At 50.8% G+C, this 14,800-nt stretch overlaps 1 protein-coding gene across 2 annotated transcripts in view; it reads right to left on the bottom strand.

The window, feature by feature from the left end:
• The window catches only part of LOC115080553 (GEM-interacting protein-like), a gene marked incomplete in the record, with an annotated part of 31,227 nt that overhangs the window by 11,875 nt on the left and 4,552 nt on the right, over positions 1-14,800 (bottom strand). Inside the window, 3 exon segments of one of the 2 annotated variants that reach the window (XM_029584775.1) lie at positions 1,919-1,988; positions 4,662-4,755; positions 10,848-11,282. In XM_029584775.1, the coding sequence (XP_029440635.1) occupies positions 1,919-1,988; positions 4,662-4,755; positions 10,848-10,869 (186 nt within the window). 2 annotated transcript variants of the gene reach the window in all.

The raw sequence follows: 14,800 nt of genomic DNA, 5'->3' as shown, positions 1-14,800 counted from the left end.
TCCGGGGGACAGCGCCTCCCCCTGGACATTGACATTGCCCTCGGCGTCAGCTCCGGAGGGACAGCGCCTCCCCCTGGACATTGACATTGCCCTCGGCGTCAGCTCCGGAGGGACAGCGCCTCCCCCTGGACATTGCCCTCGGCGTTAGCTCCGGAGGGACAGCGCCTCCCCCTGGACATTGCCCTCGGCGTTAGCTCCGGAGGGACAGCGCCTCCCCCTGGACATTGACATTGCCCTCGGCATCAGCACCTGAGGGACAGCGCCTCCCCCTGGACACTGCCCTCGGCGTTAGCTCCAGAGGGACAGCGCCTCCCCCTGGACACTGCCCTCGGCGTTAGCTCCAGAGGGACAGCGCCTCCCCCTGGACACTGCCCTCGGCGTCAGCTCCGGAGCGACAGCGCCTCCCCCTGGACATTGCCCTCAGCTCCGGAGGGACAGCGCCTCCCCCTGGACATTGCCCTCAGCTCCGGAGGGACAGCGCCTCCCCCTGGACGTCGCCCTCAGCTCCTGAGGGACAGCGCCTCCCCCTGGACATTGCCCTCAGCTCCGGAGGGACAGCGCCTCCCCCTGGACGTCGCCCTCGGCGTCAGCTCCTGAGGGACAGCGCCTCCCCCTGGACATCGCCCCTCAGCTCCGGAGGGACAGCGCCTCCCCCTGGACACTGCCCTCGGCGTCAGCTCCGGAGGGACAGCGCCTCCCCCTGGACGTCGCCCTCAGCTCCGGAGGGACAGCGCCTCCCCCTGGACGTCGCCCTCGGCGTCAGCTCCGGAGGGACAGCGCCTCCCCCTGGACATCGCCCTCAGCTCCGGAGGGACAGCGCCTCCCCCTGGACACTGCCCTCGGCGTCAGCTCCGGAGGGACAGCGCCTCCCCCTGGACACTGCCCTCGGCGTCAGCTCCGGAGGGACAGCGCCTCCCCCTGGACGTCGCCCTCAGCTCCGGAGGGACAGCGCCTCCCCCTGGACGTCGCCCTCGGCGTCAGCTCCTGAGGGACAGCGCCTCCCCCTGGACGTCGCCCTCGGCGTCAGCTCCTGAGGGACAGCGCCTCCCCCTGGACGTCGCCCTCGGCGCCAGCTCCTGAGGGACAGCGCCTCCCCCTGGACGTCGCCCTCAGCTCCGGAGGGACAGCGCCTCCCCCTGGACATCGCCCTCAGCTCCGGAGGGACAGCGCCTCCCCCTGGACGTCGCCCTCAGCTCCGGAGGGACAGCGCCTCCCCCCTGGACACTGCCCTCGGCGTCAGCTCCGGAGGGACAGCGCCTCCCCCTGGACGTCGCCCTCAGCTCCGGAGGGACAGCGCCTCCCCCTGGACGTCGCCCTCAGCTCCGGAGGGACAGCGCCTCCCCCTGGACGTCGCCCTCGGCGTCAGCTCCTGAGGGACAGCGCCTCCCCCTGGACGTCGCCCTCGGCGTCAGCTCCGGAGGGACAGCGCCTCCCCCTGGACATTGCCCTCAGCTCCGGAGGGACAGCGCCTCCCCCTGGACGTCGCCCTCGCTGCCCACATTTTCCCCTGTCAGCATCCAGTGGAAGAGAAGTGTTTTCATTACCAGAGCTGGTGCTCAGGGCCTTCCCTTCAGAGCTGCTCTGGGACTCGCCCAGGGAACCTTCATCAGACTATGAGAAAAGAGAGAAAGGGGTTAGTGCCCGTTACGCTGCTGTCTAAGGCCCCCTTCCTTTCCCCATCTCTGCCCCGTGGCTAACCAGCTTCTCTTTGCATCTTACTACCATAAGAGGGCTTGGTTGTTGACCTTTGTCTAGCAGCAGATACGTCTGTACCTGCAGTGCGCTTTACACAAACTGGAGCAGCAACCACGAGGTTAAAAGACATCTTGCCCAGCAGGTTAACAGCCTGTCCCGTCCCCCCCCCCCCCCCCCGGAAGATGGGCTCACCCTGCAGCGCCCAGGATAGGGATTAACCTACCGCCAGCTCTTCCACCGGGTCAGCAGCCGACACTGCATTACCGATGTCGCCCACAAACATCTCAACAGTCCTGTGATGAGAGACAGAAAAAGAGTTAATAGCTCTCAGGGGATTAAGGGTGTGGCCCTGCAAGGAGAGAAGCAGTGCTGGTTTGGCCTGCTCTGGCGCCTCTCACGCGAGGAGGGATGTCAGGGCAATAACATTTAAGGAGGAAACATGTGGCCATCTCTGGGGCACATGGCCCAGCGGCACATTTCTGGCCACCTTGGCCACCCACGTACCCTCGATTAGCAAGAGAATGGAGGGCATCTGAGCTGAGGAGCAGAATAGCGAAATACTCCATCACAGGCACAGCTCGTTGTATTTCTCGTGGTCGCTGCGCTGCGGAATAGAATAGTGGACTGTTCTATCACAGGCACCGATCAGCGCATGCCTAGCCACCGTAGAATAAAAGATTCTGTTCTACCATAGAGAAACACACTGATCATTATCAGTTATAGAATAATCCACTATTCTATTCTGCAGCACAGAGACCATGAGAAATGCACCGATCTGTGCTTATGGTAGGATATTCCGCTATTCTATTCTACAGCGCAGACACCATGAGAAATGCGCTGATCATTGTCTGTGATAGAAAAATCCACTATTCTATTCTACAGCGCAGACACCATGAGAAATGCGCCGATCAGTGCCTGTGGTAGAATAATCCGCTATTCTATTCTACAGCGCAGACACCATGAGAAATGCGCCGATCAGTGCCTGTGGTAGAATAATCCGCTATTCTATTCTACAGCGCAGACACCATGAGAAATGCGCCGATCAGTGCCTGTGGTAGAATAATCCGCTATTCTATTCTACAGCGCAGACACCATGAGAAATGCACTGACTGGTGCCTGTGATAGAATACTCTGCTATTCTATTCTACAGCGCAGACACCATGAGAAATGCGCCGATCAGTGCCTGTGGTAGAATAATCCACTATTCTATTCTACAGTGCAGATGCTGAGAAAGATGCTCTGATCAGTGCCTATGGAAGAATAATCCACTATTCTATTCTACAGTGCAGACACCATGAGAAATGCACTGATCAGTGCCTGTGGTAGAATAATCCACTATTCTATTCTACAGCGCAGACACCATGAGAAATGCGCCGATCAGTGCCTGTGGTAGAATAATCCGCTATTCTATTCTACAGCGCAGACACCATGAGAAATGCGCCGATCAGTGCCTGTGGTAGAATAATCCGCTATTCTATTCTACAGCGCAGACACCATGAGAAATGCGCCGATCAGTGCCTGTGGTAGAATAATCCGCTATTCTATTCTACAGCGCAGACACCATGAGAAATGCACTGACTGGTGCCTGTGATAGAATACTCCGCTATTCTATTCTACAGCGCAGACACCATGAGAAATGCGCCGATCAGTGCCTGTGGTAGAATAATCCACTATTCTATTCTACAGTGCAGATGCTGAGAAAGATGCTCTGATCAGTGCCTATGGAAGAATAATCCACTATTCTATTCTACAACGCAGACACCATGAGAAATGCGCCGATCAGTGCCTGTGGTAGAATAATCCACTATTCTATTCTACAGTGCAGATGCTGAGAAAGATGCTCTGATCAGTGCCTATGGAAGAATAATCCACTATTCTATTCTACAGTGCAGACACCATGAGAAATGCACTGATCAGTGCCTGTGGTAGAATAATCCACTATTCTATTCTACAGTGCAGACACCGTGAGAAATGCGCCGATCAGTGCCTATGGTAGAATAATCCACTATTCTATTCTACAGCACAGACACCATGAGAAATGCACTGATCAGTGCCTGTGGTAGAATAATCCACTATTCTATTCTACAGTGCAGACACCATGAGAAATGCGCCGATCAGTGCCTGTGGTAGAATAATCCACTATTCTATTCTACAGCACAGACACCATGAGAAATGCGCCGATCAGTGCCTGTGGTAGAATAATCCACTATTCTATTCTACAGCACAGACACCATGAGAAATGCGCCGATCAGTGCCTGTGGTAGAATAATCCACTATTCTATTCTACAGCACAGACACCATGAGAAATGCCCTGATCAGTGCCTGTGGTAGAATAATCCACTTTTCTATTCTACAGCACAGACACCATGAGAAATGCACTGATCAGTGCCTGTGGTAGAATAATCCACTATTCTATTCTACAGCGCAGACACCATGAGAAATGCGACGATCAGTGCCTGTGGTAGAATAATCCACTATTCTATTCTACAGCGCAGATGCTGAGAAAGATGCTCTGATTAGTGCCTGTGGTAGAATAATCCACTATTCTATTCTACAGCGCAGACACCATGAGAAATGCACTGATCAGTGCCTGTGGTAGAATAATCCACTATTCTATTCTACAGCGCAGACACCATGAGAAATGCGACGATCAGTGCCTGTGGTAGAATAATCCACTATTCTATTCTACAGCGCAGATGCTGAGAAAGTTGCTCTGATCAGTGCCTGTGGTAGAATAATCCACTATTATTCTATCACAGAGACACTGATCAATGCATTTCTCGTGGTATCTATCTATACTGTAGAACAGAACAGAGGATTATTCTATCACAGACACCGTTTTGGCGCGTTTCTCACGGTTTTTGCGCCGTAGAATAAAATAGCGGATTATTCTATGACTGAATATTAATTTTTTTCCCTTTCAGAGAGGCTGACGCTATGCACCAGAGAGGGAATTTTGTACTTACTCATTTCCAAGGCAGATCTCTAAGGCATCGAGGCCCCGGAATATCTCGCTGTAGCGTTTTCTATTCTCTGATGATCCACCCTGGTTGCTGATACCTGAAGATACATTGATTCATAAAGAATAGTGTCAGATGGCAGAAAAGCATAGGAATAAAACCTATTATACGAACTGGGAATGAGATTTACAGAGCAATTGTTGTTGTATAAGGATCTGTGCATACAGAGATAATATTTACAGTACAGGGATCAGTGTATACAAAGATAATATTTATAGAACAGTCAGTGTACAATGATCGGTGCATACACAGATAATATTTATGGAGTGGTCAATGTACAGGGATTTGTGCATACAAAGATAATATTCATAGAGCAGTCAGTGTACACAAATCTGTGTGTACAGTGATAATATTTATAAAGTGGTCAGTGTACATTGATCTGTTAGTACAGAGATAATATTTATAGAGCGGTCAGTTTACATGGATCCGTGCATACAGAGATGAAATTTATAGAGTGGTCAGTGTACACGGATCTGTGCATACAGAGATAATATTTATAGAGTGGTCAGTTTACATTGATCTGTGAGTACAGAGATACTATTTATAGAGTGGTGAGTGCTCAGGGATCCATGCGTACAGAGATGATATTTATAGAGCGGTCAGTGTACACGGATCCATGCATACAGAGATGAAATTTATAGAGTGGTCAGTTTACGTTGATCTGTGAGTACAGAGATAATATTTATAGAGTGGTGAGTGTACACTGATCCATGCGTACAGAGATAATATTTATAAAGTGGTCAGTTTACATTGATCTGTGAGTACAGAGATAATATTTATAGAGTGGTGAGTGTACACTGATCCATGCATACAGAGATGATATTTATAAAGTGGTCAGTTTACATTGTTCTGTGAGTACAGAGATAATATTTATAGAGTGGTCAGTTTACATTGATCTGTGAGTACAGAGTGGTGAGTGCTCAGGGATCCATGCATACAGAGATGATATTTGTAGAGCAGTCAGTGTACACGGATCCGTGCATACAGAGATGATATTTATAGAGTGGTCGGTTTACATTGATCTGTGAGTACAGAGCTACTATTTATAGAGTGGTGAGTGCTCAGGGATCCATGCGTACAGAGATGATATTTATAGAGCGGTCAGTGTACACGGATCCTTGCATACAGAGATGAAATTTATAGAGTGTTCAGTTTACATTGATCTGTGAGTACTGAGATAATATTTATAGAGTGGTGAGTGTACACTGATCCATGCGTACAGAGATGATATTTATAGAGTGGTCAGTTTACATTGATCTGTGAGTACAGAGATAATATTTATAGAGTGGTCAGTTTACATTGATCTGTGAGTACAGAGATACTATTTATAGAGTGGTGAGTGCTCAGGGATCCATGCATACAGAGATGATATTTATAGAGTGGTGAGTGTACACGGATCCGTGCATACAGAGATGATATTTATAGTGCAGTCAGTGTACTGGGATCAGTGCGTACAGAGGTAATATTTATAGTGCAGTCAGTGTACAGGGATCAGTGCGTACAGAGGTAATATTTATAGTGCAGTCAGTGTACAGGGATCCATGCATACAGAGGTAATATTTATAGAGCAGTCAGTGTACAGGGATTGGTGTGTATACAGGGATCCATGCGTACAGAGATAATATTTATAGTGCAGTCAGTGTACAGGGATCCATGCATACAGAGGTAATATTTATAGAGCAGTCAGTGTACAGGGATCCATGCATACAGAGGTAATATTTATTTATAGAGCAGGCAGCCTACAGGGATCTGCGTGTACAGAGGTTTACTCACAGAGCGGCAGGTGTACACAAACCAAAATGAGTTTCAGGGCATCTGCAAAGAATACTGAATAGTGTTCCGTGTTTTTTTTCTTTCTGTAACCATGCCAGAGTACATTAGATGCAAATGTGAGAAATTGTAGATGGGAGGTTTTCTTGCCTCAGATCCTAGGAAACAGGATGTGGTGGTTTGACCTAAAAGAGTCGTTAACTTCAGTGAGGAGAGGCAGGGTGCAGTCAGTAGGGGAGTCCACGCTGTGCCCTGGCATGCGGCTCCCTCAGTGCCTCTGGGGCTGGAAAGGAAGGCCTCAGCAGGTTCATCAAGCAGGCTGATCTGGTCCTGGTTTTGCCCCCTCCCCCCCCCCCAAACTGCATGTAGGGAAATGTAGTTTCCTGCTTTGCTCAGGGGCAATCAGGACTACAAATTCCACAATACCGAGACTGGATCGGCCTGTCCGGTCTGAGCCGAGCGAAGCGGCATGCGTGGGGACCGCCGGTCGCTCCTCAGCTCCCGAATGCAACCCCCCCCCCCCCCCCCCAAAAAAAAAACCGTGACAAGCGAGAGGACTTGGTGGCACATACCTCATGCGGATAACATTCAGTGCACACTGCAATCGCCACTGGATCTGGGCCAGGTTTATAGGCTAAGGTACCACAGGCACAGGCACCACATTCTGAAGCTGCTCCAAAAATAAAAACTGGCCCCCCCCCCCCCCCCCGACTCCTGTAACACTCTGATTTCTGGAGGTAAATCCCCCATCCTTGGCCCTGGATTGGTAAATCCAGCCCCGCATGGGGAGGAAGAAAGACGCGCATCTCAGCGCTGACTGCAGGAGACAGCTCGTCTGCTGAGGACGGGCAATCTGCCTCTGAACTTTACAATACCAATCACCGCTCTGTGACTGTAAAGTGCTGCGTACACTGATGGAGCTTTATAAATAATAATCACTCAGTGTCAGTACAGTGCTGTGTACATGGATGGTGTTTTATAAATAGTAACCACTGTTCTGTGGCTGTACAGTGCTGTGTACACTGTCGGTGTTTTATAAATGCTAATTACTGCTCTGAGGCTGTGCAGTGCTGTGTACACTGACAGTGTTTTATAAATACTAATTACTGCTCTGGCTCTACAATGCTGTGTACACTGTCGGTGCTTTATAAATGCTAATTACTGCTCTGAGGCTGTGCAGTGCTGTGTACACTGACAGTGTTTTATAAATACTAATTACTCTGGCTCTACAATGCTGTGTACACTGTCAGTGCTTTATAAATGCTAATTACTGCTCTGTGGCTATGCAGTGCTGTGTACACTGTCGGTGCTTTATAAATGCTAATTACTGCTCTGTGGCTATGCAGTGTTGTGTACACTGTCGGTGTTTTATAAATGCTAATTACTGCTCTGAGGCTGTGCAGTGCTGTGTACACTGTCGGTGCTTTATAAATGCTAATTACTGCTCTGAAGCTGTGCAGTGCTGTGTACACTGACAGTGTTTTATAAATACTAATTACTGCTCTGGCTCTACAATGCTGTGTACACTGTCGGTGTTTTATAAATGCTAATTTCTGCTCTGGCTCTACAATGCTGTGTACACTGTCGGTGCGTTATAAATGCCTATTACTGCTCTGTGGCTATGCAGTGCTGTGTACACTGTCAGTGCTTTATAAATGCTAATTACTGCTCTGAGGCTGTGCAGTGCTGTGTACACTGACAGTGTTTTATAAATACTAATTACTGCTCTGGCTCTTCAATGCTGTGTACACTGTTGGTGTTTTATAAATGCTAATTACTGCTCTGGCTCTACAATGCTGTGTACACTGTCGGTGCTTTATAAATGCTAATTACTGCTCTGTGGCTATGCAGTGCTGTGTAAACTGTCGGTGCTTTATAAATGCTAATTACTGCTCTGTGGCTATGCAGTGTTGTGTACACTGTCGGTGTTTTATAAATACTAATGACTGCTCTGAGGCTGTGCAGTGCTGTGTACACTGACAGTGTTCTATAAATACTAATTACTGCTCTGGCTCTACAATGCTGTGTACACTGTCGGTGTTTTATAAATGCTAATTACTGCTCTGGCTCTACAATGCTGTGTACACTGTTGGTGCTTTATAAATGCTAATTACTGCTCTGAGGCTGTGCAGTGCTGTGTGCACTGACAGTGTTTTATAAATACTAATTACTGCTCTGGCTCTTCAATGCTGTGTACACTGTCGGTGTTTTATAAATGCTAATTACTGCTCTGGCTCTACAATGCTGTGTACACCTTCGGTGCTTTATAAATGCTAATTACTGCTCTGTGGCTATGCAGTGCTGTGTACACTGTCGGTGCTTTATAAATGCTAATTACTGCTCTGTGGCTATGCAGTGTTGTGTACACTGTCGGTGCTTTATAAATGCTAATGACTGCTCTGAGGCTGTGCAGTGCTGTGTACACTGACAGTGTTTTATAAATGCTAATTACTGCTCTGGCTCTACAATGCTGTGTACACTGTCGGTGCTTTATAAATGCTAATTACTGATCTGGCTCTACAATGCTGTGTACACTGTCAGTGCTTTATAAATGCTAATTACTGCTCTGAGGCTGTGCAGTGCTGTGTACACTGTCGGTGCTTTATAAATGCTAATTACTGCTCTGAGGCTGTGCAGTGCTGTGTACACTGTCGGTGCTTTATAAATGCTAATTACTGCTCCGTGGCTGTGCAGTGCTGTGTACACTGTCGGTGCTTTATAAATGCTAATTACTGCTCCGAGGCTGTGCAGTGCTGTGTACACTGTCGGTGCTTTATAAATGCTAATTACTGCTCCGTGGATGTGCAGTGCTGTGTACACTGTCGGTGCTTTATAAATGCTAATTACTGCTCCGTGGCTGTGCAGTGCTGTGTACAATGTCGGTGCTTTATAAATGCTAATTACTGCTCCGAGGCTGTACAGTGCTGTGTACACTGTCGGTACTTTATAAATGTTAATTACTGCTCCGTGGCTGTGCAGTGCTGTGTACAATGTCGGTACTTTATAAATGTTAATTACTGCTCCGAGGCTGTACAGTGCTGTGTACACTGTCGGTGCTTTATAAATGTTAATTACTGCTCCGAGGCTGTGCAGTGCTGTGTACACTGTCGGTACTTTATAAATGTTAATTACTGCTCCGTGGCTGTGCAGTGCTGTGTACACTGTCGGTGCTGTATAAATGCTAATTACTGCTGTGTGAATGTACAGTGCTGTGTACACTGTCGGTGCTTTATAAATGTTAATTACTGCTCTGTGGCTGTACAGTGCTGTGTACACTGTCGGTGCTGTATAAATGTTAATTACTGCTCCGTGGCTGTGCAGTGCTGTGTACACTGTCGGTGCTGTATAAATGCTAATTACTGCTCTGTGAATGTACAGTGCTGTTTATGCCAACACTACTTTATAGGGGAAGAATTGAAACCTGGGCTTTGGGACCAGGTCCCACGCACGCTCTCTTGCCGTGGGTGTGAAGCACACAGAGTCGGCTGCAGCTGTGCTGGCTACAGCTTAATTTTTTCCACCGAACACAGCGCACTGAGATTTGAAAATGCAAATTCACATTCATTATTCTCCTCCCCCCCCCCCCCCCCCCCCCCGAGCAAAACACATCCCCTAGTGCAGGTCTCCTGGTGTATAGGAGCCTGTCTCATAATCCCACGGTGCACCATCAGCAGTGGTTTAACCCCCATTCCCAGCACTCTCCAGCGTATAACACCCCGTCTCATCTCATGGTGCAGCATAGCGAGCCAGCAGTAATCCCCCCCCCCCCCGGTGCACATTTGGTGCGCAGGGTGCCACAGCCTCTCTCAGGGTTGCCACCCCTGCGGTGCATTAACCCACCGAGCACTCCTGCACTGCGCGCCCGCGCGACGCAAGAGGCCGTCTCCCAATCCCGGGGTGCGCGGCTGCCGTTCACCGCCACGCTTTTGCCATCCCCGGGGGGTACGACACCGTCTTACAATCCCTGTCGTAACTACAGTGGTCGTTTCCACAAGGCATCTTATCTTCTCGTGCAAAGCCGTGGAGCCTGGTTTTACGCAGGGCTGTTCCGTTAGAAGGCTCGGAACGGAAAGTGGCTGGATAGCCCCAGCCAGGCGCGCTTCCAGTATTTCAGACACAGAGTTACTGTTGCCACCACGCCTGGGCACAAATCCATTTTGCGGCAGAGGCAGCGGCTGGGCTGAGGTCAGGAAGCTCTTCCTGTTGTGGCCCTCGCCGCCGGCTTCTCAACCCCTTGGGCCGTTGCCCGGTCGGACGATAAAGCCCTCGAGAGAGAGAAGGGAAGCGGCGCAGATCGCTGGGGGGGGGGGGGATAGGGAAACACAGACGGACAGGACAGACCAGACCAGTCGTGCCACCTACCACCTGTTCCTGGGTCTTCCATGATGCGTTTCCCTCCCACCTCCCGCTTAGATTCCCTCCGAGCCAATGGGGCTTGGAGGGCAGGAGGTGGCGGGGGAGAGGAGAGGAGGCCCGCAGCCCCGCTTCTCACTTTTCTGCGCCGGCACCTGCCGCCTGGACCCTCCCCGCGGCTCTGCGGCTGTTCAACGTAAGCCAGGAGGGGGTGCGGGTCAGAGGCCCTCTGCTGCGAAAAAAACCCCCCGCAGAGACAAAGCTGCAGATGCAGTCGCCCATCAACTTCCTGTTAAAGAAGATGCTTCCCCGCCAGGAAGCCAGGCCCTGTGCACGCCTTGTTTACGTGCAGAGCAGCCTTCAGGGGCCCTGACTCTGCTGCCGGTAGGGGGGTGGGAGACCCCCCCGGTCCAGTCCCCCAAGCCCGGCTCCTAGTTCTGCTCCAGCAGGGGCTGGGGATGTCCCTATTTAAAAAAAAAAAACTCTCCTCATTATCCATGTCCTCATTAAGCAGTCACCCTCATTCTCTATGTCCCCATTAAGCAGTCACCCCTCATTCTCTATGTCCCTATTCATTGTCTTTCCCTGTCCCTATTAAGTCGTCGTCCCCTTTTCCGTTTCCCTATTAAACAACCATCCTTGCTATTCCTGTCCCCATTAAGCAACCCCCACCCCTATTATGAAATGTCCTCATTAACCAGCCATCCTCATGATCTGCGTCCCCTTTAAACAGGTCTCATTATTCTTCCTTGACCATATTAAGTAGCCCTCCCCTTTTAACCTTCTTCCCATTAAACAACCATCCTTGTTGTTGTTCATGTCCTCATTAAGGAGTCATCCGAGTTACCCGTTTCCTCATTAAGCAGACATCTTCGTTAGCAGTTGTCTCATTAAGTAGTCCTTCCTGTTTTCTGTGTCCCCATTAAACAATTCTTCCTTGTTATCTATGTACCCCTTAACCAAACATCCTCTTAATTCATGTCCCCATTAAACAGCCCTTCTCATTATCTACTGTCCCCATTAAGCAGCCCTTCTCATTCTCCCTACTCCACCCCCGCTTAGAAAAAGTTAAAAAAAAAAAAAAAAAATCTCACTCCTTAATAAGGACATTCACGACACACACCAAAGATATCCATGGGACCAGAAAATGTTGTCCTTAATACAGAGGTGTCCTCAGCAGGACACTCTCTCGTGTAGGGCACCGCAGCGCTTGTACGAAACTTGGAAGCCACCGCCCATGCCCCAGCCGCATAGCGACAGATCCACCCCGGGGTAAAGAGGTCCCCACACCACCGGGAGGGCAGAAAGGGCCTGCGGCAGGCGCGATAGAAGGGCAGCAACACGCGCTTTGCCTCTTCGGCGGGACGGGGAGGCGGCGAATGCAATCAGTTTATCATCAGGACACTGTGAGGGGGGGGAAGCGCTGCCCGGTTACAGGGTGGCGGCAGCAGCAGGCAATCTGCAGCCCTCAGCACGGAAAGAGGAACTTCACTGGCCTCACAATGACAAAAACACGCAGACTTCCTCCCTGCTCTCCACCTTCCCCATTTATCCCTCCTGACTTCTTCCAAATCTTCCCATTCTGATCTTCTCTCCCTTTGTCGCTCCCTCTCTAACTTCTCAGCACTGGACTTTGTAGCAGGGCCGAGTGGGCCTGTAACACATCCTGCTGTGAGACAGCAAGGACTGTGCAGAAGGACTGAGTGTCCCTGTAACACATCCTGCCGTGACACAGCAAGGACTGTGCAGAAGGACTGAGTGTCCCTGTAACACATCCTGCCGTGACACAGCAAGGACTGTGCAGAAGGACTGAGTGTCCCTGTAACACATCCTGCCGTGACACAGCAAGGACGGTGCAGAAGGACTGAGTGTCCCTGTAACACATCCTGCCGTGACACAGCAGGGACTGTGCAGAAGGACTGAGTGTCCCTGTAACACATCCTGCCGTGACACAGCAAGGATGGTGCAGAAGGACTGAGTGTCCCTGTAACACATCCTGCCGTGACACAGCAGGGACTGTGCAGAAGGACTGAGTGTCCCTGTAACACATCCTGACGTGACACAGCAAGGACTGTGCAGAAGGACTGAGTGTCCCTGTAACACATCCTGCCGTGAGACAGCAAGGACTGTGCAGAAGGACTGAGTGTCCCTGTAACACATCCTGACGTGAGACAGCAAGGACTGTGCAGAAGGACTGAGTGTCCCTGTAACACATCCTGCCGTGAGACAGCAAGGACTGTGCAGAAGGACTGAGTGTCCCTGTAACACATCCTGCCGTGACACAGCAAGGACGGTGCAGAAGGACTGAGTGTCCCTGTAACACATCCTGACGTGACACAGCAAGGACTGTGCAGAAGGACTGAGTGTCCCTGTAACACATCCTGACGTGAGACAGCAAGGACTGTGCCGGAGGACTGAGTGTCCCTGTAACACATCCTGCCATGAGACAGCAAGGACTGTGCAGAAGGACTGAGTGTCCCTGTAACACATCCTGATGTGAGACAGCAGGGACAGTGCCAGATGACTGAGTGTCCCTGTAACACATCCTGCCGTGAGACAGCAAGGACTGTGCAGAAGGACTGAGTGTGCCTGTAACACATCCTGCCATGAGACAGCAAGGACTGTGCCGGAGGACTGAGTGTCCCTGTAACACATCCTGCCATGAGACAGCAAGGACTGTGCAGGAGGGCTGAGTGTCCCTGTAACACATCCTGCCGTGAGACAGCAAGGACTGGGCCGGAGGACTGAGTGTCCCTGTAACACATCTTACAGTGAGACAGCAGGGACTGCGCAGAAAGACTGAGTGTGCCTGTAACACATCCTGCCATGAGACAGCAAGGACTGTGCTGGAGGACTGAGTGTCCCTGTAACACATCCTGCCATGAGACAGCAAGGACTGTGCAGGAGGGCTGAGTGTCCCTGTAACACATCCTGCCGTGAGACAGCAAGGACTGGGCCGAAGGACTGAGTGTCCCTGTAACACATCTTACAGTGAGACAGCAGGGACTGCGCAGAAAGACTGAGTGTGCCTGTAACACATCCTGCCATGAGACAGCAAGGACTGTGCTGGAGGACTGAGTGTCCCTGTAACGCATCCTGCCATGAGACAGCAGGGACTGTGCAGAAGGACTGAGTGTGCTTAAAACGCATCCTGCCATGAGACAGCAGGGACTGTGCTGGAGGACTGAGTGTGCCTGTAACACATCCTGCCGTGAGACAGCAGGGACTGTGCTGGAGGACTGAGTGTGCCTGTAACACATCCTGCCGTGAGGCAGCAGGGACTGCGCAGGAGGACTGAGTGTGCTTAAAACGCATCCTGCCATGAGACAGCAGGGACTGTGCTTAACGCCTGAGTGTCACTGTCCAGTACCCCTGAAACTGCAGGAACCTTGCTGAAGGACTGAGTGTTTCTGCGGTCACAGGGCCACGAGACGTCTTCCTGGCTGGTGCCAAGCTCTGAGAGCACTCAGGTGATTACACCTTTGCCACCAGGAAAACACATGTTTTGTATTTTCTGCCGCGTGTTCCTGCTGCACAGCTGTGACTTCCCCGAGGAAACGTCTCCTGGCACTGATCCTGCGCTCACCGCCAGGGCGAACAAAACCAGCCCCATGATGGCACATGACGCCCGAGACCGGATTCCTTGTAACTATGTACCAGACTCCCCCCTCCCCCACCCCCGCTAAGGTGATTGGGTCTCACCCCATACAGATTTGATAACACCGAGAAGGAACCCATCGATCAAAGGAGAGCACGCTGCAGTGATAAGGGACCCATTTACCAAAGGAGCGCACACTGCACCGATAACACGAAGGGGGGGAGGGTGTAGATCCTGTAGACCATTGAAACACTGCCCCCCCCAAACCCTCCCTGAGCTGAAAGTGCCCCTCTTACAGTGGGAGATATGCAGAGTGTCAGACTGTCTCTCTCTCTCCCCTCCCCCATGGTCACTTGTGAGTACA

Source organism: Rhinatrema bivittatum, chromosome 19 (assembly GCF_901001135.1).
Source record: "Rhinatrema bivittatum chromosome 19, aRhiBiv1.1, whole genome shotgun sequence".
Classification (NCBI taxonomy): domain Eukaryota; kingdom Metazoa; phylum Chordata; class Amphibia; order Gymnophiona; family Rhinatrematidae; genus Rhinatrema; species Rhinatrema bivittatum.
This window is presented reverse-complemented; position numbering and strand designations above follow the sequence as displayed.